Raw genomic sequence first — 26161 nt, 5'->3', positions numbered from 1 at the left:
CAAAAACGCCTCCCTGTGCCAAGTACGTCACAATCATGGATAGACCATGAAGGACCTGAAAATACTCAAACAGAAGGCTAGCATCACCATGCATCAGGCTGGCATCAGAAACACGCAGTAGCCTGGCCAGGGCTCTGGTCAGGAAACGAGCAGTGATGGTGGGGCTCGGCCCCTGTGGACTGTGGGGGGCTAGAGTAGTCCATGTGAGAGGGGACTCATCCAGGCTTGCTACCAGACACCAGACACTGAAGCGACCTTCCCCCACTTGTAAAGACCGGCAAAATAACAAGACGTTTGCCAACCTCCTGCCTGCAGCTGCAGCTTTTCCAAAAGATGTTCTCACCTAAGGTGAAAGGAGTGAATCCACAGCATCCTCATTTTGCCACTAAGCCGAGCCGCCCATGTGTGGAACCCACCACACCCCAGCATCTCTTCAGAGGATACGTAACTGTGAACAAATGCGACCCAGACCTGCACTCAAGGTGCCAAGGGTCGTGTAGAGACAAAAGAGACACACGAAAGGAAGAAGGGAGAAACACACGAAAACAACCAAAGAAAAACTCTCGCTCAAGGAGAGTCTACAAATAAATTCCAATACGCGTGCCTGAGTCTAACGTAAAGAAAGAGGACTAAAGACATCAATAATTGAAACAAAACCTCACTCCAGATAAAGTTTAATGTATAGAAGTATGACAAACTCAAATATAAATATATTGAGGATGTTCAAAGAGATAAATGAAGCCATCTTCCAAAAAGTAATAAATTGCTGAACTAAAAAGGCAAGAATGATACAGTATCTAGAGGATAAGGACAAAAATATCAATTGAAATATTTAAGATACAGTAGATGAGACCACCTTTAGGCTAGATACAGAGATACTTGACAATGATGTAGCCCAGAAAGACAAAAAAGATGAAATATATGACAGCGAAGGAAAGACAGACTGACATGCCCCAGCATTTGAGATGGCCAAATAACCACAGTGCCTGCAACAGTTCTGGTTTAAGTCCACCCTGAATCTTCATCTAGATAGTGCCTCTCCACTCAAAAGTGTTTCCAAGGTGGAAGAATAGATCATGTGGTCAACCTACTCAACATTCAGCTACAGGAGTTACATATCAAGAGAATGAAGAGACTATCTCAGAAGCAATAACTCAAGAGGAAATTGCTGAGGATTTTCCAGGATTAAAGAACACTGCAAGTCATCAAACAGAAAGTATACTCTGAGAATAAAGCATGACTAAATAAAGACAAATCCACTCCGGGAAAGGAAGCTGCAGAACATCAAGGCTAAAAAAACAATTTTCAGTTAGACTCACTGCACACTTCTCATCAGCAACAATATACGTCAGGAAAAAAATGAAGAAATATGTTCAAAGTGCTGAGAGAAAAACAAAAGTTTTTTATATAGCCAAATTGGTTCAGACTTAAAATGAAGACTAAGAGGGTTTATACCTCACCCACACTTACTGAGGAACCAGCAGTATAAAATAAACACACAATAACCTGGACATTTTAATAAAATAGTCCAGTAAATATACTATTTTCTAGTGTTCAAAAAATAGGTAAAAGCAAAACACCACACAGAAATTATAAAGTTCATGCCAAACCCCTTGTAGTTAGAAATAAGATGAGAAAACTGAAAAAAATATAGACAGTGTTTTTTAAAAACCAGAGATAGATATATGTATTCTAAATCTGAAGGTAACTACTTAAAGGACTGAGAAAGAGAATATAAAGGGGGAATTATCCATCCCAAGGATAACAGATAATAAATGAACCAAGGAAAAAGGATAGTAAGAAACTACAAAATAAAATGTCATAAATTAACTGTAACTATATCAAAAAAATCCAAAAATGTAAGTCAATTAAAAGCCATTAAATGGCAGAGATAATCAGATTAAATAAAAATAATCAGGTATATAATCCTTTTAAGAGGCAAAACTTTACAGAAAAAAAAAAATGAAGGGATAGAAAAAGATATACCAAAAAATCTGGGAAAGTAAAATTAATGACAGACCAAAAAGAATGAGAAATCAGGATTAATATGGATAGAAAGGCTCATCAAAAAAAAAAAAAAAATACAGTGTTGTAGCAGACTTAACTATATGATGTTGCATGTACCTAGCCACATAGCCTTAAAAGATATAAAAAGAGAACTGACCAAAACAGAAGGAAAAATTGACAACTTCACAATCACAGTGGGAGATCTGAATAGTGCAATTTAATTAAAATTCAGCAATGAATAAGCAAGGAATAAACCTAGCAAAAATGTACAAGACTTTTTTTAAAATTTTATTTTATTATTTAACTTTAAAATGTATAAGACTTTTACACAGAGAATTAAAAAAACTTTATTGAGAAATATTTTAAAAATGAAAAATAAATGGAGAGGTAATCCATGATTCTGAAAGGAAGACTCAGTGTAGTAAGGATGCTAATTCCCTCCAAATTTACCTATAGATTCAATGTAATTTAAATAACTATCCCAAAAGAAAAATTAATTTTCTTTTTTAACTGATTAACTATACGGGAAAGAAATACTAGTCTCCTACTTTACACTAAACACAAAAATAAATACCATGTGGATTAAACCCCTAATTGTAAAAGATAAAACTTTAAAACTTTCAGAAGACATGATGCAGTAGAGAAAATTTTCCTTTAAAAGGCATAGAAATCACAAATCACTAAGGAAAAGATTGATAAATCTGAATTTAAACTCAACAAAGAATATCATAAATAGAACAAAAAGGCACAAGGAAAGAAGATATCTGCTATGATACCAACAAAGTAATATATTGAGACCATCCATGAATAAATCCAATCACATAGTAAAACAGACGGAAGGAAGGAGGTTGGGAAGGAGGGAGAAGGGAAAGAAGGAAATAGAAAAGGGAAGGGAAGGGAAGGAAAGGAAAAAGAAGGAAAGAAATTTTTTTAAAAAGAAAGCACAAATGGCTCATGAACATAAAAGTATGTTTAACCTCATCAGTAACCAGGAAAGTGATCGTTTAAATCCCAGTGAGATGCCACTTTACACCTATACACACTGGCAACAATTTTTTAATTGAGCAAAATCAACTGTGTGCGATGAGGAACCATGGGCACATTCCTGCTAGACTCGTTGCTGCTGTTGTTCAGTTGCTAAGTTGTGCCCGATTCTTTGCAACACCATGGACTGTAGCACTCCAGGCTCCTCTGTCCTCCACTATCTCCCAGAGTTAGCTCAAATGCATGTCCACTGAGTTGGTGATGCTATCTAATCAGCCCACCCTCCGCTGTCCCTTCTCCTTTTGCCTTCAATCTTTCCCAGCATCAGGGTCTTTTCCAATGAGTTGGCCCTTTGCATCAGGTGGCCAAAGTATTGGAGCTTCAGCTTCAGCATCAGTCCTAGTAAATACTCAGGGTTGATTTCCTTTAGCATTGACTGGTGTTGATCTCCGTGCTGTCCAAAGGACTCTCAAGAATCTTCTCTAGCACCACAATTCAAAAGCATCACTTCTCTGGTACTCAGCCTTCTTTATGGTCCAACTCTCACATCCATACATGACTACTAGTAAAACCACAGCTTTGTCTATGTAGACCTTTGCTAGCAAAGTGATGTCTCTGCCTTTTAATATGCTGTCTAGGTTTGTCATAGCTTTCCTTCCAAGGAGCAAGAATGCTAGGCACTGCCTGGTAAAGTGAGGAGTGCACACACCCCAGGGCCCAGCCATCCCCCTCAGCAGATGCAGCACGAGATAGGTTACAAGAGCGTTCACAGCAGCCCAAACTGCAAACACTCCAAACGATTACCACCAGTAGAACTGATAAAACAGACTGTGTACGCTCCGGCTAAATAGAAGTGAAAATAAATTATATCAGCATAAATGCATCTCAAAAACAATACTGAACACAGTTCAAATACACACAAAATTAAACAATACAAAAATGGGGTAAACCGGTAAAAAAAAAAAAAGCAAAACAAGACAATGATAAAATCAAGTTCCAAACAGTGGCTACCTCTGCGTGAGCAGAGAAGGGACCAGTAAGGGGACTGTAGAGTTCAGTGTTCTTTGCTCTTGGGCTGGTTGCTAGGAATACGGTTGTTCATTCATTACTGTTTTTATAATGTTACACACTTGTTTTTATACAGTATTTTCATAAGTGCCATGTTTTAAATTTTATAACTTTTAAAAATGCTTTGGCATTGTGCTGTGATAGTATTACCAGACATATTTTCCACTTGCCTGGCAACAAATATTCTTCTTTTCATTGTGTCCAAAGATAACCGTGTAGCTTTTTGAAGACTGTCTAGTAATTGATGAGAGAAAAAAGCGTAGACCTCTTTACATTCCTATAATGAGAAATCATATTAAATTTGGTACAAAAAAATCTAACACCCCCAAAGCAATAATATAATATTAGAAGTGACATGCAAAAGGTGAAAATAATAAACTTTACAATTTCGATTATATTATAGAAATAAATTCAACACTATATTACTCTTTTATTTTTTAAAACAAGAATATATGAAAAATGTGCTTTCATAAACACCGCAGCAAATTAGAAGGTGTTACTCCGAAGCAAAATTCAAAAACAGCTAATTGAAAATAATCCTGGTTTGCTCAATACTCAAAAATTCACTCAACAAAACTGAAGCATTTAGGGGTATGTACTTCTCAATGCTTAGAGGTGTGGACACAGAACATTATTTTTAGTCTCCAACCGCAGAAGTCTCAGTTTGGTGAATAAATATGTTTTAAAATGCATAAGGACTTCACTGGCAGTCCAGGGGGGGGGGACTTCGTGCTTCCACGGCAGGGGGCGCAGGTTCAATGCCTGGTCAGGGAACTGGGATCCCACGTGCCACACCATGCAGTCAAATAATAATAATAATAATAAAGCTGCATTTAAAAAAAATATGATACCCAAATGTATGGGATGAAACTTCCACCGTCTTGGCACCATGGTTTGCCCCTCTCTGTCAGCCCTACCTTCCCTCCAGTGAAGTAGTAGCCATACTTATTGGTCAGAGCACAGAATAAATATTGAGCCTGAGCAGGTGTCAGGCACCACGTCTAGCTTCACAGTGAGTCCCACACCCATGGCCAGGCTCTGGCCACACTGTTCCTGTCCACCCTATGCCCTGTCCCGCTCTGAGACTGGGTAGGCCAGTTAGGTTGAGCTGGTTCAGAAGGGAGGCCTGTCAGGTGTTAACAAAGAGGAATATGATCAGGGTTGGTCAAGCACCAGGCCACAGCGCAGGCAGGATATCGTGAGATGTTTACGTTAGACCACTGTGGAAGCGATGAGGAAGATGGATGTGAGAGGCAGAGGTTGTTGAGGAGGTGCCCGCCTGATGCAGCTCCAAGTGATCCTACAGCTCCAGAGGCTCTGATGGTACTCAGTATGGTACTCAGTCTTGCTCTAAGACCCCAGCCAGTGTCACAGGGAATGCAGGTGGGAGTGAAGGACTCTCCAGCCGCCTCCCACTGACCAGTAGTGGCTGCCTAGTGTCTGGTGCTGAGAAGCAATCCACAGCTAAAATCTAGACTCACCAGGAAAGTGTTTCCCAGTCAAACAGTTATACCATCCTTGAATCAGAAGGTGAAAATGAAACACATGTGTGCTGTTTATTTCCAAAACTATGTTGGAGTGTGGGGTGTGTTTGTGTGTATCTGTATTGGAGAAGGCAATGGCGCCCCACTCCAGCACTCTTGCCTGGAAAATCCCATGGACAGAGGAGCCTGGAAGGCTGCAGTCCATGGGGTTGCTGAGGGTCAGACACGACTGAGCGACTTCACTTTCACTTTTCACTTTCATGCATTGGAGAAGGAAATGGCAACCCACTCCAGTGTTCTTGCCTGGAGAATCCCAGGGACGGGGGAGCCTGGTGGGCTGCCGTCTATGGGGTCGCACAGAGTCGGACGCAGCTGAAGTGACTTAGCAGTAGCAGTGTATCTGTATCAGTTGTGTCCAACTCTTGAAACCCCATGGTCTATAGCCCACTGGGCTCCCCTGTCCATGGAATTTTCCAGGCAAGAATACTGGAGTGGGTTGCCACTTCCTCCTCCAGAGGAATCTTCCCAACACAGGGATCAAACCCATGTCTCTTGCATTGCAGGCAGATGCTTTACCGCAAGCACCACTTGTGTGGGTTAGAGGGTATAAAAGCAAGTAAAATGGAGAAAGAATGAAAAGATGGGTATGGAGGGTTAAAAAAAATTAACGAGGGACTTCCCTGGTGGTCTAGTGGTTAAAAATCTGCCTTCCAATGCAGGGGACACGGGTTTGATCTGTGGTTGGGGAACAAAGATCCCACAAGCTGCAGAGCAACTAAGCCTGCTTACCACAACTACTGAGCCCAAGAGCTCTAGAATCCTCTTACCACAACTAGAGAGTCTGTGCACCACGATGAAAATCCCAGGTGACACAAGTAAGACCCGACCAAGTGAAATAAATAAATATTAAGAAAAAGAAAACTGATGGCAGCAGGAGAAATCAGGAATTAGTACAAATGTGGCAGGGGCATTCAGAGCTGATGAACAGCCAGAAGGCCTAAGAAGGATGAAGAATCCCCCTGTCTCCTCAATTTCCATTCTCAACACATCTCAGTGTAATGTGAAGCTCTGCCCACCTGGGGCTTCTCCTGCAGGGGAGTCCACAGGATATCCACAGTGCTTTTAAAATATGCAGATCCCTGGACCCCAGGTGAATCAAAGTCTGGTCTTGCAATATAGGTAACTCCATTAAAAACAGTAACTGAGAACAAAGTTCTCCGTCCTGAGTCAAATGGATTGGCACTATGGTCCCAGATGTGACATTTATTACATAAGAAAACATGGTCAGTCACAACCGGGACGATAAGTATATAAACTGTAATTGACAGAATCACATTAAAAGCAGATGATATTGGGGGGAAAGCTGTAAGGACTGCTGTAGCTTGTCAGATTCCACACTGTAGGATAGAAAATTATATTTTCTGGATTTTGTTATAAATCCACACAGATTGGCTGCAGAACTGCCTGGGGGGTGGGGGTGGGGAGGGAAACACCATTTGGGATTATCTGCAATCCTATGAAACATAATTCTGTGAAATTGCATGAGGTTGTTTCACAATAATACCTTCTTAAATTCATCTTCTTTATCATCTTTAACATCAGCCTCAGGCACAATATTAGCATCATAATCAGCACTTTCAACATCTTCTCCCTCACTTCCAAAAACAACGTGCTTTCTCAGCTCTATAGAAAAGATAAAATAAAAATAGAATATTTAATACTTAGCAATCGGTTTATTCTATATGACCAAACCTTCTTAGGAGGCTCCTTCTTTAAAAAATTCTTAATCGAAAAATTAAAAATTTGTTCCTAGGGAAATCACCCTTGAATTTAATTTAAATCAAGTACACTCTTCAAACACACTCTTAGTATCTAGAATTAGGGAACATTTAAAGAGGGCTCTACATGTTAGCTTTCTAAAATATCTGTTTAAGTTTTGACTTTGCTAGCCTAACAAGCTGATATGTTTGTGTTTTTGATACTTCTGATGAAAACCACTTAAACTAAGTGAAAAATCTCTAAGAGAAAGAACACATGCTGTGGATATTTAAGCTCTGAGTTTTTGTTTGTTTGTTTTTTTAAAGCATACAAATTTAATATAAGTTTTACATGACACAAGAGATTTCAAAAGGAAATTAAGATCCAAAGAAGTGATTAAACTTGCGGGGTTTCACACTAGGTTCGATAAAGAGTAGAAAATCATAGGAAAAATGTGATAGGACTACAAGTAGTAAACTGTGGGGATTTAGCAAGGCCCATTCATTCTGATTCCTCTCAGCATCCTCCCGTCTTTGAAAATAAAGATGCTCCTTTCCTCTCTGGGTACATGGAAGCCTCTCAGATGAGAGGAGAAAGTAAAGGTTGGAGAGTCCTTCCCATACCACCTGGAGTGGCTCAGATGGTAAAGAAACTGCCAGCAATGCAGGAGACCCAGGTTCAAGCCCTGGGTCAGGAAGATTCCCTGCAGTAGGAAATGGCAACCCACTCCAGTGTTCTTGTCTGGAGAATTCCATGGACAGAGGAAACTAGTGGGCTACAGTCCACAGGGTCACAAAGGGTCAGACAAAACTGAGTGACTAACACTTTCACTTTCCTGTACCACCACCTCTCAAATTCCTTTAGCTTAAAATACTCAATATGCACGGTAGCACATTTGGGGGTGGTATGTTCTGAGCCCCAAAATTTCTCTCCTAACTTACATTTTCCCTTCTTTCATTTCCTTTCCCTTAAAAATTCTTTCTATGGTATGCCATACCAATACTAGAGAGGGGGTTCTGTAAACTACTCCCCTCTTCCCTGTGCCCCGCCTAATGAATCTAAAGACTTGTTAATTTGATTAGCATATTGATGCTACTTTTCCAACAACTTTGCTTCATCGGTGGGATGAGCCCCTGTGTTTCCCCAAAAAAGCAAAGCTTTCTTCCAATAGTTTCAAATTTATCCCTCGCAAAAACTTCTCACATTTAGGAACTTTGGTGCAGAATCTTGCATGTGGATCATAACTGGCTATAACTCATTAAAGAAACACATTTAACATTTCTAGCAGTAAGTGATGGAGAAGGCAATGGCACCCCACTCCAGTACTCTTGCCTGGAAAATCCTATGGACGGCGGAGCCTGGTAGGCTGCAGTCCATGGGGTTGCTAAGAGTCGGACACGACTGAGTGACTTCACTTTCACTTTTCCCTTTCACGCATTGGAGAAGGAAATGGCGGCTCACTCCAGTGTTCTTGCCTAGAGAATCCCAGGGACGGGGGAGCCTGGTGGGCTGCCGTCTATGGGGTCGCACAAAGTCGGACATGACTGAAGCAACTTAGCAGCAGCAGCAGCAGTAAAGTGAACATGGAAAAATATTAACAACTTTTAACTAAAAATAATGGTTTGTCTGATCTCTGGGTCAGGAAGATCCCCTGATGAAGGGAATAGCAACCAACTCCAGTATTCTTACCTGGAGAATTCCATGAACAAAGGAGCCTGGCAGGCTAGTCTGTGGGGTCGCAAAGAGTCAGACACAACTGAGCCACTAACACTTTCACACACACACACAATGGTTTTCCCTTCAAATTAAAACTACAAATTATCTATATTTATTACCTAAAATCCCCTCAGTGAATATATTATTTTCAGCACTTCTTACAGGTCTTATACATTTAGGAAAGCAAAATGTATTTTATATATTAAACAATTTGTTCACTGAATTAAATTGAAGTTTTTACTTAATGAAAATGTGCATTTTCACCTACGTTTTCCCTTATTACTGGAAAGGGATATTTGCCTGCACATGGCTTTCTCCTCTACCTGTCCACCTGTCTTTAACTTACAGTTCTTAACTTTCCATTGACTAGGTCTCAAAAAACTGCTGATTTTGTAGGCACAGTACAAACCCATTAATTAATTTCTATTGTGTGGGCCCTCTCTATATTCAGGAGAACATTTTTGAATAGAAGAGCCTGAAAAGGACATTATAGAGATAATTTTTAAATTTTGGAGGGGGGGGTCTTTGTGAGTTATTTCTTTTTTTTTGTTTGTTTCACATTTGATATTTAATATGTTTCAATGCCATTCTCCCATATCATCCCACCCTCGCCCTCTCCCAGAGTCCAAAACACTGTTCAATACATCTGTGTCTCTTTTGCTGTTTCACATACAGGGTTATCATTACCTTCTTTCTAAATTCCATATATATGCATTCAGTTCAGTTCAGTCGCTCAGTCGTGTCCGATTCTTTGCGACCCCGTGAATCGCAGCACGCCAGGCCTCCCTGTCTATCACCAACTCCTGGAGTTCACCCAGACTCACGTCCATCGAGTCAGTGATGCCATCCAGCCATCTCATCCTCTGTCGTCCCCTTCTCCTCCTGGCCCCAATTCTTCCCAGCATCAGAGTCTTTTCCAATGAGTCAACTCTTCGCATGAGGTGGCCAAACTACTGCAGTTTCAGCTTTAGCATCATTCCTTCCAAAGAAATCCCAGGGCTGATCTCCTTCAGAATGGACTGGTTGGATCTCCTTGCAGTCCAAGGGACTCTCAAGAGTCTTCTCCAACACCACAGTTCAAAAGCATCAATTCTTCGGCGCTCAGCCTTCTTCACAGTCCAACTCTCACATCCATACATGACCACAGGAAAAACCATAGCCTTGACTAGACGAACTTTTGTTGGAAAAGTAATGATCTGCTTTTGAATATGCTATCTAGGTTGGTCATAAGTTTCCTTCCAAGGAGTAAGCGTCTTTTAATTTCATGGCTGCATTCACCATCTGCAGTGATTTTGGAGCCCCGAAAAATAAAGTCTGACACTATTTCCACTGTTTCCCCATCTATTTCCCATGAAGTGATGGGACCAGATGCCATGATCTTCGTTTTCTGAATGTTGAGCTTTAAGCCAACTTTTCCACTCTCCACTTTCATCAAGAGGCTTTTGAGTTCCTCTTCACTTTCTGCCATAAGGGTGGTGTCATCTGCATATCTGAGGTTATTGATATTTCTCCCGGCAATCTTGATTCCAGCTTGTGTTTCTTCCAGTCCAGCGTTTCTCATGATGTACTCTGCATATAAATTAAATAAGCAGGGTGACAATACACAGCCTTGACGTACTCCTTTTCCTATTTGGAACCAGTCTGTTGTTCCATGTCCAGTTCTAACTTTTGCCTCCTGACCTGCATACAAATTTCTCAAGAGGCAGATCAGGTGTTCTGGTATTCCCATCTCTTTCAGAATTTTCCACAGTTTATTGTGATCCACACAGTCAAAGGCTTTGGCATAGTCAATAAAGCAGAAATAGATGTTTTTCTGGAACTCTCTTGCTTTTTCCATGATCCAGCGGATATTGGAAATTTGATCTCTGGTTCCTCTGCCTTTTCTAAAACCAGCTTCAACATCAGGAATTTCATGGTTCACATATTGCTGAGGCCTGGCTGGGAGAATTTTGAGCATTACTTTACTAGCGTGTGAGATGAGTGCAATTGTGCGGTAGTTCCAGCATTCTTTGGAATTGCCTTTCTTTGGGATTGGAATGAAAACTGACCTTTTCCAGTCCTGTGGCCACTGCTGAGTTTTCCAAATTTGCTGGCATATTGAATGCAGTACTTTCACAGCATCATCTTTCAGGATTTGAAATAGCTCAACTGGAATTCTATCACCTCCACTAGCTTTGTTCATAGTGATGCTTTCTAAGGCCCACTTGACTTCACATTCCAGGATGTCTGGCTCTAGGTGAGTGATCACACCATCGTGATTATCTGGGTCATGAAGATCTTTTTTGTATAGTTCTTCTGTGTATTCTTGCCATCTCTTCTTAATATCTTCTGCTTCTGTTAGGTCCATACCATTTCTGTCCTTTATTGTGCCCATCTTTGCATGAAATGTTCCCTTGGTATCTCTAATTTTCTTAAAGAGATCTCTAGTCTTTCCCATTCTGTTGTTTTCCTCTATTTCTTTGCACTGATCACTGAAGAAGGCTTTCTTATCTCTTCTTGCTATTCTTTGGAACTCTGCATTCAGATACTTATATCTTTCCTTTGCTCCTTCGCTTTTCACTTCTCTTCTTTTCACAGCTATTTGTAAGGCCTCCCCAGACAGCCATTTTGCTTTTTTGCATTTCTTTTCCACAGGGATGGTCTTGATCCCTGTCTCCTGTACAATGTCACGAACCTCATTCCATAGTTCATCAGGCACTCTATCAGATCTAGGCCCTTAAATCTATTTCTCACTTCCACTGTATAATCATAAGGAATTTGATTTAGGTCATACCTGTATGGTCTAGTGGTTTTCCCTACTTTCTTCAATTTAAGTCTGAATTTGGCAATAAGGAGTTCATGATCTGAGCCACAGTCGGCTCCTGGTCTTGTTTTTGCTGACTGTATAGAGCTTCTCCATCTTTGGCTGCAAAGAATATAATCAATCTGATTTTGGTGTTGACCATCTGGTGATGTCCATGTATAGAGTCTTCTCTTGTGTTAGTATACTGTATTGGTGTTTTTCTTTCTGGCTTACTTCACTCTGTATAATAGGTTCCAGTTTCATCCACCTCATTAGAACTGATTCAAATGTATTCTTTTTAATGGCTGAGTAATACTCCATTGTGTATATGTACCACTGCTTTCTTATCCATTCATCTGCTGATGGACATCTAGGTTGTTTCCATGTCCTGGCTATTGTAAACAGTGCTGCAATGAACATTGGGGTACACGTGTCTCTTCCAATTCTGGTTTCCTCAGTGTGTATGCCCAGCAGTGGGATTGCTGGGTCATAAGGCAGTTCTATTTCCAGTTTTTTAAGGAATCTCCACACTGTTCTCCATAGTGGCTGTACTAGTTTGCATTCCCACCAACAGTGTAAGAGGGTTCCCTTTTCTCCACACCCTCTCCAGCATTTATTGCTTGTAGACTTTTGGATAGCAGCCATTCTGACTGGCATGAAATGGTACCTCATTGTGGTTTTGATTTGCATTTCTCTGATAACGAGTGATGTTGAGCATCTTTTCAAGTGTTTGTTAGCCATCCGTATGTCTTCTTCGGAGAAAGTCTATTTAGTTCTTTGGCCCACTTTTTGATTGGGTCTTTTATTTTTCTGGAATTGAGCTGCAGGAGTTGCTTGTATATTTTTGAGATTAATTCTTTGTCCATTGCTTCATTTGCTATTATTTTCTCCCATTCTGAAGGCTGTCTTTTCACCTTGCTTATAGTTTCCTTTGTTGTGCAGAAGCTTTTAATTTTAATTTAATTTAATTTTAATTTGTTTATTTTTGCTTTTATTTCCAGTATTCTGGGAGGTGGGTCACAGACGATCCTGCTGTGATGTATGTCAGAGAGTGTTTTGCCTATGTTCTCCTCTAGGAGTTTTACAGTTTCTGGTCTTACGTTTAGATCTTTAATCCATTTTGAGTTTATTTTTGTGTATGGTGCTAGAAAGTGTTCTAGTTCCATTCTTTTACAAGTGGTTGACCAGTTTTCCCAGCACCACTTGTTAAAGAGATTGTCTTTTCTCCATTGTATATTCTTGCCTCCTTTGTCAAAGATAAGGTGTCCATAGATGCGTGGATTTATCTCTGGGCTTTCTATTTTGTTCCGTTGATTTATCTTTCTGTCTTTGTGCCAGTACCATACTGTCTTGATGACTGTGGATTTGCAGTAGAGACTCAAGTCAGGCAGGTTGATTCTTCCAGTTCCAATTGCTCCAGTTCCAAGCAATCTTTCTCAAGATTGCTTTGGCTATTTGAGTTTTTTTTGTATTTCCATACAAATTGTGAAATTATTTTTTCTAGTTCTGTGAAAAATACCGTTGGTAGCTTGATATGGATTGCATTGACTCTATAGATTGCTTTGGGTAGTATACTCATTTTCACTATATTGATTCTTCCAATCCATGAACACGGTATATTTCTCCATCTATTTGTGTCCTCTTTGATTTCTTTCACCAGTGTTTTATAGTTTTCTATACATAGGTCTTTTGTTTCTTTAGGTAGATATATTCCTAAGTATTTTATTCTTTTCATTGCAATGGTTAATGGAATTGTTTCCTTAATTTCTCTGTTTTCTCATTGTTAGTGTATAGGAATGCAGAGATTTCTTTACACTCGTTTTAAAAGTTTCTATGAGAAACATTTGAAGATGAAATACTTTTTATAATTATTTGTGTAATACAAGGTGACTAGACATATTTGGATTATGCAGAAATATAAAGAAAAATATGAATAAAACCATAATTCAATTATACAAAGAAAGTACAATTTACAAAAATTGTAAATTTTTTTATCATCTTATACTGCTGCTGCTGCTGCTGCTGTGTCGCTTCAGTCATGTCTGACTCTGTGCGACCCCATAGACGGCAGCCCAACAGGCTCCCCCGTCCCTGGGATTCTCCAGGCAAGAATACTGGAGTGGGTTGCCATTTCCTTTTCCAATGCATGAAAGTGAAAAGTGAAAGTGAAGTCACTCAGTCGTGTCCGACTCTTAGCAACCCCATGGACTGCAGCCCACCAGGCTCCTCCATCCATGGGACTTTCCAGGCAAGAGTACTGGAGTGGGGTGCCATTGCCTTCTCTGCATCCTATACTAGTCTTGATTAAACCAGGTTTATTCATAATTAAACCACTCATGATTAAACTTAGTCATGATTAGACCTCTTAAAAGAAATATTTCCTCTTTCACTTGTTTTAATAAATAAAAAAAAGTAAATCATTTATAAACTTGAGTTCTAGCTAAGATCACTCGTATGTGTGTGCATTCAATCGTGTCTGACTCTTTGCAAGCTCATGGACTGTAGCCTCCCAGGCTCCTCTGTCCATGGGATTTTCCAGCCAAAAATACTGACGTGGGTTGCCATTTCCTCCTCGAGGGGATCTTCCCAACCTAGGGATTGAATCCACGTCTCTGGCATCTCCTGCATTAGCAGGAGGATTCTTAACCACTGTAAGCTCAGAGTTTCTCATCCTCACCACTACTTTGTTGCTGGGGGCTGTCCTGTGCAATGGAGGATATTCAGCAGCATCTCTGCCCTCTATTCAGATGATTGTCATGCAGTGTGACAACCAGCATGGTAGAATGAATACATAAAAAAGAAAAAGTTAACATAGCAGGCTAGAGACTGCTATCCATGTTAAGGCCTGCTTGCAAGGTTGGTCCTTAACAGGTGTCTGGGAATTTGGATTTGGGGCTTCCCAGGTGGCTCAGTGGTACAGAATCTGTCTGCCAACGCAGGAGACATAGGTCGATCCCTGAGTAGGGAAAATCCCCTGGAGAAGGAAAAGGTAACCTGCTCCAATATTCTTGCCTGGGAAAACCCATGTGCAGAGGAGCCTGGTGGGCTACAGTCCATGGGGTGGCAAAAGAGTCAGACACGACTTATCAACTAAACAACAAGAACCTGGATTTCAGAGGGGTGCCCACCATTCCCTAACTCATAAAAAGGGCTCACATGCCTACACTGTGCAAATTGCATGGTTTATGCTGAACACCTGATCTCCTTCACAGAGTCTGGAATTTTGGTAGATGCTAAGCACAGAGGGCCTTCTTGAGAGCATATCTGTAGCACTCGTGATTCAAACAGTTTAACCAGTCGCATTACCTGGTAAGTGTCTTGCTCCTTTCCCACTGTACTTAACTTCATAAATAGTCTCAAATATTGATATAAGTTCTTTGACAGCTTCTTCCACATGCTTACTTTTGTGGTTTAGAACCTCAGCCCATTCTTTTGTGTATGTCTATTAAATAAAGAAATGACTATTAATTTCCAGATACTTAAAACTACTGTGAAGCTTCTTAATATGACTTTAATTTGTCAAACTCTAATTAATGCTATTTGAAAATACCTAGAGATAGTAGCCAGTAGCATGACGATTCAGACTCCAAACTGGCAACAGCTAAAAGCAGCCTGAGAAACCTGTTAAGTCTCAAGCAAGGAAAAGGAGGAGAAAGAATAAAAATTCAAAGTTGTTTTATTTTTTGGCCATGCCATGAAGCATACAGGATCTTAGTTCCCTGATAGGAATGGATCCTGTGCCCCCTGCAGTGGAAGCATGGAGTCTTAACCACTGGACTGCCAGGGAAGTGCCAAATTCAAAGTTTTTTTTACCTTACCTGATCCAATCACTCATAAAGATCTACACTCACATTCATATGAATAAAAAGAAAAAGCCTGAAGACATAAGAGAGATAAAGATGTCACAAGTTGAAAGTGAGAACTGGTTTTAAAAATGACAATCACGAGATGCCAGTCCAGGTTCAATGCACAATACTGGATGCTTGGGGCTAGTGCACTGGGACGACCCAGAGGGATGGTATGGGGAGGGAGGAGGGAGGAGGGTTCAGGATGGGGAGCACATGTATACCTGTGATGGATTCATTTTGATATTTGGCAAAACTAATACAATTATGTAAAGTTTAAAAATAAAATTAAAAAAAAATGACAATCCAAAGTGTTGTTTTGAGATTCAAATCAGACAAGGTTTTTAACTGAGCATCGTGTCATATGCCAGGCATCAATTTAAGAGCTTTATGTGTATGAACTCATTTAATTAAACGACAACCTCTTGGGATAGGTAACATTATTGTCCCCATTTCACAGATGAGAAAACTGAGTCTCAGAAAGAATAAAAAATTTGCCCAAGGTCACACAGTTGATGGTAAGAATAGGGGTTTGAAACCAGCTTTGTGTGATTCTAAAAGTCTGTGCTTTTTGCCTTTTGAATCTTTCTAATAACAAATACTTTAGGAAGAAATTGAGAACTAGTTAAATCCAGAAAAGAAAACTGGCTTATAAAACTGAACAAGCCTTTTGACATACACTGTCCATGCATTTTAGAAAAGAGAAAAGTAAATGGTAGCAGCCAACTTAGCCCTTTAAAATCACTTTTGCGAAGGAGCCTGAGCCTATCTATGCGTTCTCTCCAGACACGCTTTGGGAGATCCCATAGTTTCCTTGCACAGCTCTCAGGCATTCCTCTCTTGGCTATTAGATTGAGAGAAAGAGACTTCTAAGCTTGTCCCCCAGATTTATACCACCTCACCTGTATTTGAAACCATCTTCATCTTTTCTCAGTCTCAGGGGAAATGATGTTCCTCCTCTTACCAAAAGACAATCTCCCTTCCCTCCTATCCCCACCAACTCTTCAGACCTCATTCCTCCATTCATTCACTCCATCCTTTCTAATTTATTGAACACACTATTAAACTTTGGAATGCAATGGAGGCTGAGAGCCACTTCAGTCCAGCAGGGAAAACAAGTGTTAAGCAAGTGGACACAATTCCAGCTGATCACAGAGGACGGGACACACCTGTTCATATACACACACCCTCTATTTGCTTTGAAATCCCCTAAGGAGACACAAGAGACTCAGGTTTGATCCCTGGGTTGGGAAGATCCCCTGGAGGAGGAAATGAAAACCCATTCCAGGATTCTTACCTGGAAGTCCCATGGACAGAGGAGCCTGGTGGGCTACAGTCCATGGGGTTGCAAGGGAGTCGGACACAACTGAGCACACATACACACACATGTACAAGGAAGGAACCATACTACTAAACATGACAGATTAAACACATGTTTATTTTGGCACTCCCCTGGAAACCTCTACAAAATAACATAAAATCATCTTTTATGTTACAAGAGCATGCTCACAAGAATAAATGAGGATGCCATAAAATTCCTCTGTATGTTTTTAATACCATATAATAATAAAATTAATGGTATTTGACAATTGGTGCTGGTACAAATGAATATCCACTTGCAAAATAATGAAACTGGATCCTTACACCATACACAAAAACTAACTCAAAATGAAGCACAGATCTAAATGACAGCAAAAACCATAAAACTCTCAAAAGAAAACATAAGCATGTATCTTCATGATCTTGGATAAAGCAAAGTTTTCTTTGATATTTGACACCAAAGCAGAGCAGCAACAACAGAAACAGATGAAATGGACATCATCAAAATTTGAAACTTTGTGGCTTCAAAGGATACCATCAAGAAAGTGAAAAGACCACCCACAGAATGGGAGAAAAATTTTGCAATCTGATAAGGGACTAGTATCCAGAACATACAAATAACTATTACAACTAAAAACTAAAAAGTCAGATAACCCAATTTTACAATGAACAAAGGATTTGAATCAGTTCAGTTCAGTCACTCAGTAGTGTCCAACTCTTTGCGACCCCATGAATTGCAGCACGCCAGGCCTCCCTGTCCATCACCAACTTCCAGAGTTCACCCAAACTCATGTCCATTGAGTCAGTGATGCCATTCACCCATCTCATCCTATGTTGTCCCCTTCTTCTCCTGCCCCCAATCCCTCCCAGCATCAGAGTCTTTTCCAATAAGTCAGTTCTTCGCATGAGGTGGCCAAAGTATTGGAGTTTCAGCTTTAGCATCAATCCTTCCAATGAACACCCAGGACTGATCTCCTTTAGAATGGACTGGTTGGATCTCCTTGCAGTCCAAGGGACTCTCAAGAGTCTTCTCCAACACCACAGTTCAAAAGCATCAATTCTTTGGCGCTCAGCTTTCTTCACAGTCCAACTCTCACATCCATACATGACCATTGGAAAAACCATAGACTTGACTAGACGGACCTTTGTTGGCAAAGTAATGTCTCTGTTTTTGAATATGCTATCTAGGTTGGTCATAACTTTCCTTCCAAGGATTAAGCGTCTTTTAATTTCATGGCTGCAATCACCATCTGCAGTGATTTTGGAGCCCAAAAAGATAAAGTCTGACACTGTTTCCACTGTTTCCCCATCTATTTCCCATGAAGTGATGGGACCAGATGCCATGATCTTAGTTTTCTGAATGTTGAATAGACATTTCTAATACCACTTCATACGTACTAAGAAGGCGATAATCAAGAAGATGGATAATAAGTGTTGGCAAGGGTGTAGAGAAACTGGAACCCTCACGTACTGCTGGTGGGAATGTTAAATAATGCAGCCAGTTTGGAAAAGTCTGACTGTTCTTCAAAAGATTGAACATGTACTTAACACATAACCCAACAATTCCACTCCTAAATATATGCCCAAGAGAAATGAAAATATGTCCCTGCAAAAACTTTTACATTTATATTCACAGCAGCATTATTCATAAAGGCCAAAAAGTGAGAATCTGAATGTCCATTAACTGATGAATGGATAACTAAAACATGGTCCACCCACACAACGCACTATGATTCAACAATAAAAAGAAATGTAGTACTGATACATGGGACAATATGAATGAACACTGAGCTAAGTCAAAAAAGCCAGTCATAATATACCATATTCCATATGATTCCTTTTGTAAGAAATGTCTACAGTAGACAAATCTATGGAGACAGAAAGCAAATCAGTGGTGGCCTAGGGCTGGGAGGGTTGAGAGAAAATTATAATGACTGCTAATGAGCATGGGATTTCTTTGGGGGAGATGAACTGTTCTAAAATTGATTGTGGTGACAGTTGCACAATTCTGTCACTATGTTAAAACCACTGAATTGTACGCTTTTTTTTTGGCTGTGCCACATAGCTTACCAGATCTTAGTTTCCCAACCAGGTATCAAACTCATGCTTCCTGCAGTGGGAAGCACAGAGTCCTAACCACTGGATCGCCAGGCAGTTCCCAAATTGTACACTTTAAATGGGTGAATTATATTTCAATAAATTTGTCAAAAAACAATAGCTAGTGCCAGAAATAACTGGAAGCAAGAATTGAGGGGAATGAAGCAAGGAAAAGAGAAGTGGGTGAGTGAAGGCAGCTTGAGTGAGCATTTGTAGAAGTTTAGTTGTGAATAAGAAGTGAAGGAGATGTGAGAGCATTTTTTGTTTGCTGGCAAGAAAAGAAGGAGAATATATTTGACTACTAGGGGGCGGAGTCCCCTAGAGAGGACAAAGCTGAAGATCTAGAAGAAGGAAGACTGGCGGAGGTAGGCTGCCAAGAACAAGAAGGCGTGGACTCCAGAGCCCACGAGTAGGACCTCAATTATGAAAAGAGGTGAGAACTTTCTCCACGGAACCAGAAGGAAAGAAGAGTTGGATGAAGAAGTCAGCAATGCACCAAGAGCTCTGGGACGGTACAAACTATTTACATGACTTTAATTCAGGAAACTACAAGTAATCCCTGCAACTCCATGAAATCCAGCTTGGGAGACAGTCCAGGTGCAGGCTATTCTCCGTTTGCCTCCTGCAACCCATTCCTAGCTCTTCTCTGCTCTGCCCTGTGCAGAGGGAAGCTGCCTCCTGGGGTTCCCTGATTCTCTAATTTCCGGCTGGGTTTGACCCAGTGGGACGTACCAGCAGAAAATAGGAGAGCGGGAGAGAAGGGTGCCTCCCACTCCCTCCTTGGCAGAGGAGGGTAGGGCTGCATCTCTGGTAGAGGCTGTGTCTCTTCACAAATTCAGCTCCTACAGGATGAGCCCCTCCCCGTGGTTTCAGTTCTCACTGGACTTTGAAAGCACTCTTTCCTCCTTTGGTGCCTTCAGCCCCAGCGGTGCTGATGACTTTCACCCTTGAGACTCCTGGAGTGTCTCACCTTGCTGGGCTCTGCACCGATACCATCCCAAACACAATAATCCAGCCCTATCCTAGTTCCTGAACCCTGATCAAAGAACTCACATTTGATTCTTGCTATGAATTTGGGCTTCCCTGGTGGCTCAGAGGATAAAGCGTCTACCTGCAATGCAGGAGACCCAGGTTCAACCCCTGGATTGGGAAGATCCCTTGGAGAAGGAAATGGGAACCCACTCCAATACTCTTGCCTGGAAAATCCCATGGACAGAAGAGCCTGGTGGGCTACAGTCCATGGGGTCGCAAAGAGTCAGACACGACTGAGCGATGTCAATTTCACTTTATGAATTAGGTCACCTCAGATAACCATGACAGCTCATACTGCCAAGAAAGCCAGGAGTAAGAAACTTAGATGTACACATTCCATTGCAAAGAAATTTCCTGTCTCAGTTGGCGACCAGTGGCACAGCTATCCTCTTTAACAAGTGGCAAAATAATGCCATGAGATAACAGACTACAAAAACTGCGTCCATGTGATGTCACTACCAGTTGGGTAGTACCCAACTTTGTGAGATGCCTCACAAAGCAAGGCATCTTTTCCTAATAAGGACCATATCTCTTCATGAGAAGAACAGCTAGTCCTTGAAGATTAATAAGATCATTCCCACAGCTGAGTGAAGAACAAACTGCAGTACCAAGGAGCATGCCAGGGATGAAATGGAAGGCAGTCAAACTGATTTTGTGAGCAGCTTTCTATTTTTAAAAATTGAGATATAATTCATATAACACAAACTGACCCTTGTAAAGTATACAGTTCATTGATTTTTAGTATACTCACAAAGCTGGGGAGCATCACTGACATCTGATTCCAGAATATTTTCATCATCCCCAAAAGAATCCCCCTATATCCATTAGCAGTCACTCCTCATCACTCTAGCAACCACTAATCTACTTTCTGTCTCTATGGAGCCAGGCTGATTTTGTGGATAGAATTTTTAATACCCTTTCATATATTTTCCTGTGTTCTCCTGTCTTAACTTGGATCATAATATTGCCCTGATTTCTGATTCCATTTGTATATCTATCAATATACAGATATGTTGATCACGGTCCAGCAAGGAAATACACGCCACTCCAGCTATTTTAACAGACAGAATGAGAGAATTCAAATATTTTAAAAATTGGTAAAACAACTTTTAACGGATCAAAATGGCAAAAAGGAACACAGAGGTCACAGAAAGTAACTGCAGGAAGCAGCTCCCATCCCCGGGCATGGAGGAGCCCAGGGAGGAGGGTGAAGTTATTGGAACCTGGTACCGGGAGGTGAGGGAGATGCTCAGCTAGCAGGGCTGCCTCAGAAGCTCAGAGAGGGGCCTCTTGATGTTGGTATATCTGAGAGACACATGAGGCTGATTCTGGAAAGGCCAGAAAAAGCTAGGGCCTGGGACTAACAACCACTGCCAGGGTAATGGTGTCAGCAACAGAAGGCAATACAAGGAAGAGCAAGCTGTTTTCTCCTCCAGCCTCCTTCTATTACCTATACTGCAAGCTTAAAAGGGAGCCAACTGGCCAAGGATAAATGTAATTTGCAGAGTCCCAGCCCCAACATCATAGAGTAGAAGGACTAATTGGAGCTAACAGAAGATAGCTATTAAATAATTATCAAAATCTGTCCTATAACCACATCCTTATCTTAGATGTCCCAAGATAAGGAATACTTGCCATTACTGCAAATAGGCCCTGGTTCCCAATACGGTCTGAAACCACTGGGTAGGCAAAATAACCTCGCACCCATCCCCAGATCAACATTATGTATGCCATGTTTCCAAAACTGATTTCTCTCCGAAGTGTTATCCAATGTGCTTTGTCATTACAAATCTTATTCTGTCTTCACTGTAATGGTCTACCTAAGTGACAGGCTTGTGTGAAGGCAGCCCATGTGTTACTCAATCTTGGCTCCCTCTAGGACACGTGACTGGGGCACACTGATTGACAAACACCCTCTTCCAAGTTTCACCTCCTGTATCTTGACTGGGGCCACCCACGTAACCACCACATTCACCCTTGGTCTCCCTTTATCCTCATCTCCCTTGTTTGGGTGATCTGCTTCTTCTATGCATATGAAAGTCCTGTGTTTATATGTTCAAAGAAAATTTTCTTTGGTAGTGTGAATTTCACCCGACTGAGAAGAGGACAGTGTCAGAACAGTTATATGCACACACCAATAGAAATGATTTTCATTGTCAAGAGCACAAAATGAAAAAAATTAATGGAGAAATGTCCCTACTCCTTTGTATGCTGTTAGTTTATAAGTGAGACCTGGTATGAAGTACATGGGCTTCCCTGGTAGCTCAGCTGGTAAAGAATCTGCCTGCAATGCAAGAGACCCTGGTTTGATTCCTGGGTCAGGAAGATCCCCTGGAGAAGGAAATGGCAACCCACCCCAGTATTCTTGGGCTTCCCTGGTAGCTCAGATGGTAAAGAATCTGCCTGCAAAGTGGGAGACCTGGGTTCAATCCCTGGGTTGGGAAGATCCCCTGGAGAAAGGAACAGCTACCCATTCCAGTATTCTCGCCTGAAGAATTCCATGGAAAGAGGAGCTTGGCAGGCTACAGTCCATGCGGTCACAAAGAGTCAGACACAACTGAGTGACTTTCACTTTCATAATCAGATTTCAGGATGAGCGAGAAGGCAGTGACAAGCTGTTACCCCCTCATCCCCAGGCAGGAAACAGGAGACTTCTTTGGAAACTTTAATTGCTGGAAAAAGACCTATACGACATTTGAAGGAATCTCCCTCCTAAAATAACATGGAGCCCAGGAATAGAGCAGACTCTTTGCCAACCCAAGAAATACCACCCAAGGTATATTAGGGATGCAGAAATAATACTATAAAAACAGGTGAAAGTTAAAAATGAGTGCCATCCCTAGCACCTAGGGTATGATCTTCAAATATCATTTTCCACCAGTAACACTGAAGGGCTAGATGGAAAATTGAGTTATCCCAGATCTGGGACAGGAAATGTACAAGATGAACCTAAGATTTCCAGTGGTTCCAGGAAGCAAGAAAGCTTTCAAAGACTACAAGACTCATATCAAAAACACAGAAGCCTGCCTGAAGAATTCCACTGGACAAAGATGATAAAATTTAAATAGAAAAAAGAATAATGACTTCCATGGACTGAATCCCTCAAATACATAATAATCCATCCATACATAATGATCTTTAAATAATTTAAACTACAATGAGTATTTTAGAAGTTACCAGTGAGCCAACTCATTATTTTGAAAACTGGTATATAAAAGGAAAACTGAAGCACTAAACTTGAATTTTCTATACATCGTTCCATAGTAACCAGCCAATTAATGAAGGAAATTTCTTCTTTATAGAGGTATTTTATCCATAAATGCTAAAGTCAGAAAATCAACATTTTGCCATCTCTAGGCAACAATAATGGCTCTAGGCAATAATAATCAAAGATTGCTAAACTCAGGAGAAAAGTTGGTGGGAAACTTTATAATGATGGATAAAGCTGACTGTATTTGAGCCCACTAATTAATCTTAAAATCACAAAAAGGGAAACAACAATAAAATGTGCCTCCTGATGTGAAGCAATAGGAAGTACACAGTGAACTATTCTGTCAGGAAAAGCAAAAGCAATTGAACCTGAACTGAATCAATCCTCCAGATAATTAAAATACATAGGAAATTCAAGGAATAGAGGACTAGGTCAACATGTTAAATCACACTACTGGGACTTCTCTGGTGTTTCAGTGGCTAAGACTTCATGCTTCCAATGCAAGGGGCCCAGGTTCGATCCCTGACCAGGGAACTAGATCCCACATGCCCCAACTGAGAGTTCGCATGACGCAACTAAAGATCCTGTGAGCCACAACTCAGACCCAGTCTGGCCAAATAAAATAAATAAATGATATATATATTTTTTGATTTTTAAAAATCATACTACTAGGATATAATAAGCAAAAGTCTAAAACATGGAAAATTCTATAGGACAAATGATCCCATTTCTTCAATAAATAAACAGCATTAAAAGAAAGAAGGCAAAAAAAAAAAAAAAACTTCGAATAGACATTTCTCCAAAGAAATGTACAAATGGCCAAAAAACACACGAAAGATGCACAACATCAGCAATCATTAGGAAAAGGCAAACCAGAACCACAAGGAGACTTCACATCCATTCAGAGTATTATGAAAAATGTTTTAATTTTCAAAAATGAAAAATAAGAACTGTCAGCAAGCAAGTAGAGAAACTGGAACCCTTGTTGTACACTGCTAGTGGGAAGGTAAAACAGTATGGCCACCATGAAAAATACTTGGTGATTTCTCAAAAGCTAAACATAGAATTACCATATGACCAGTAATTCCACTCTGAGTATATACCCAAAAGAATCGAAGGTAGGGACAGATAATTACACACTAGTGCTTAATTCATCATTAAAAGGTGGTAAGAGCCCAAATGTCCACTGACAGATGAATGGATAAACCAAATGTGGCGTATATATACCACAGGACATTTCAGATCTAAAAAGGAACTAAATTCTGATACATGCTACAATAGGATTAACCTTGAAAACATTATGCTAAGGGAAGTAACACAGATACAAAAGGGCAATATTGCATGATTTCACCTACATGAGATACCTAAAATAGACAAATCCATAAACATAGAAAGCAGAATAGAGGTTACCAGGGATTGGGTGGAGAGAAGGAAAATGGGAAGTCATTGTTTCATAGGTACAGAGTTCCTGTGTAAGATGATTTAAAAAAATGTTCTGGAAATAGATGGTTACAAAACACTGAATTTTACTTAATGCCACTGAACTGTACATTAAAAATGGTTAAAATTATAAAGTTTGCAGTATGTATATTTTACTGCAATAAAAAATTACAAGCAAAGAAATGGGAGATGACAAAAAGAAATTTAAAAGATACATAAATCAAATGCAATCTGTGAATCTATTTGGTTCCTAATTCAAACACACCAACTCTAAAAACAGTTTCTACAAAAGCTAAATATATTCATGACCTATGACTATGACCCAGCAAACTCACTTAGAAGAATACACTCACCAAAACAGGTGCTTAGGTTCACAAAAACAAAACAAAAAGCAACCACCTACAAGAGTTCTCAGTGCATATAACCAAAAGCTGTGAACTATCCAAAGGCCCCAAACAGTAGAGTAGACACATAAAGTGTAATAAACTCAGACACTAGTCATATGTAATATGACACTGAAATACTAGTCAGCAATGAATGAGATTGAAAGAACTAGTGTCTCATGCAACTACACAGATGACTCTCACAGCCCCTGAGCAAAATAAGCCAGACATAAGGAATGTATGCGCCTTGATTTCATTTGTGTGAAGTTCAAAACAAGTGAAACTAATGTACAGTGATAGAAGCCAAAATGTTGAGGACTTTGGGGTAGAGGGTGCTTGCTGCCTGGAATGGAGCAGAAGGGATCATTTGCAATGAAGAAATGTTCTATACCTTGCGGTGGAGAAGGGTACAAGGGTACGTCATATGTAAACATTCACTGAATAGTGCACTTAAGATTTGTGCACTTTGCTGTATACACATGATATCTCAATTAAAAAAAAAAAAAAGATATGGGCCTAAAGTGAGAAGTTGAAGCTACAGCTTTTATGGGGACTTTTTTCCCCCATAAACAAACAAACAAAAAACCAAATGAGGCCTTGGATCCCTCACAAGGGTAGCAGATAGGAACTTGAGACCTACCCTTGCCCTCCCTGCCACACCATCAGGCAAATCAAGGGCCACGCTCTCCAGGACAGTCAGCAATCTCGGTTAAGGCTCTAGGAGAGACAGATACAGTCTCCCTTAGAAATTTACAACCACTAGCTCACCCTCACTCAAGTTTATGGCTTGAGATCACACTACCTCAAAGTTCTGAAAAAGAACTACTCAGAGACCTTGACCCATGACCGCTACAATCTGGGGATGCAGGGGCTGCTCCATGCCTAAGTAGTTCTGAAGCAAGAGGCTGGCTGGCTACCCTAAGCCCAAACAGCTCAGAAAGGTGTCCTGCGAAGAGGACACCACATTTCCATAGAAAGAGAGGGTAAGGGCACTTGTTTCCCATGGCCAGGTTATATCCCTTGAGATGGAACCA

At 40.5% G+C, this 26161-nt stretch overlaps 1 protein-coding gene across 1 annotated transcript in view; it reads right to left on the bottom strand.

Moving 5' to 3' along the window:
• Positions 1–26161, bottom strand: part of DNAH8 (dynein axonemal heavy chain 8) — a 325600-nt gene that overhangs the window by 236993 nt on the left and 62446 nt on the right. The window contains exons 21-23 of the mRNA XM_061398067.1: positions 15106–15241; positions 7108–7226; positions 4215–4336 (exon numbers count right to left, since the gene is read on the bottom strand). Coding sequence (XP_061254051.1) covers positions 4215–4336; positions 7108–7226; positions 15106–15241 — 377 coding nt within the window. The remainder of the gene's footprint in view (positions 1–4214; positions 4337–7107; positions 7227–15105; positions 15242–26161) is intronic.

The sequence above is a fragment of the Bos javanicus genome, chromosome 23, assembly GCF_032452875.1.
Source record: "Bos javanicus breed banteng chromosome 23, ARS-OSU_banteng_1.0, whole genome shotgun sequence".
In the NCBI taxonomy this organism is placed as follows: domain Eukaryota; kingdom Metazoa; phylum Chordata; class Mammalia; order Artiodactyla; family Bovidae; genus Bos; species Bos javanicus.
Note: the sequence above shows the minus strand (reverse complement) of the source record. Positions and strands in the feature narration are given on the sequence as shown.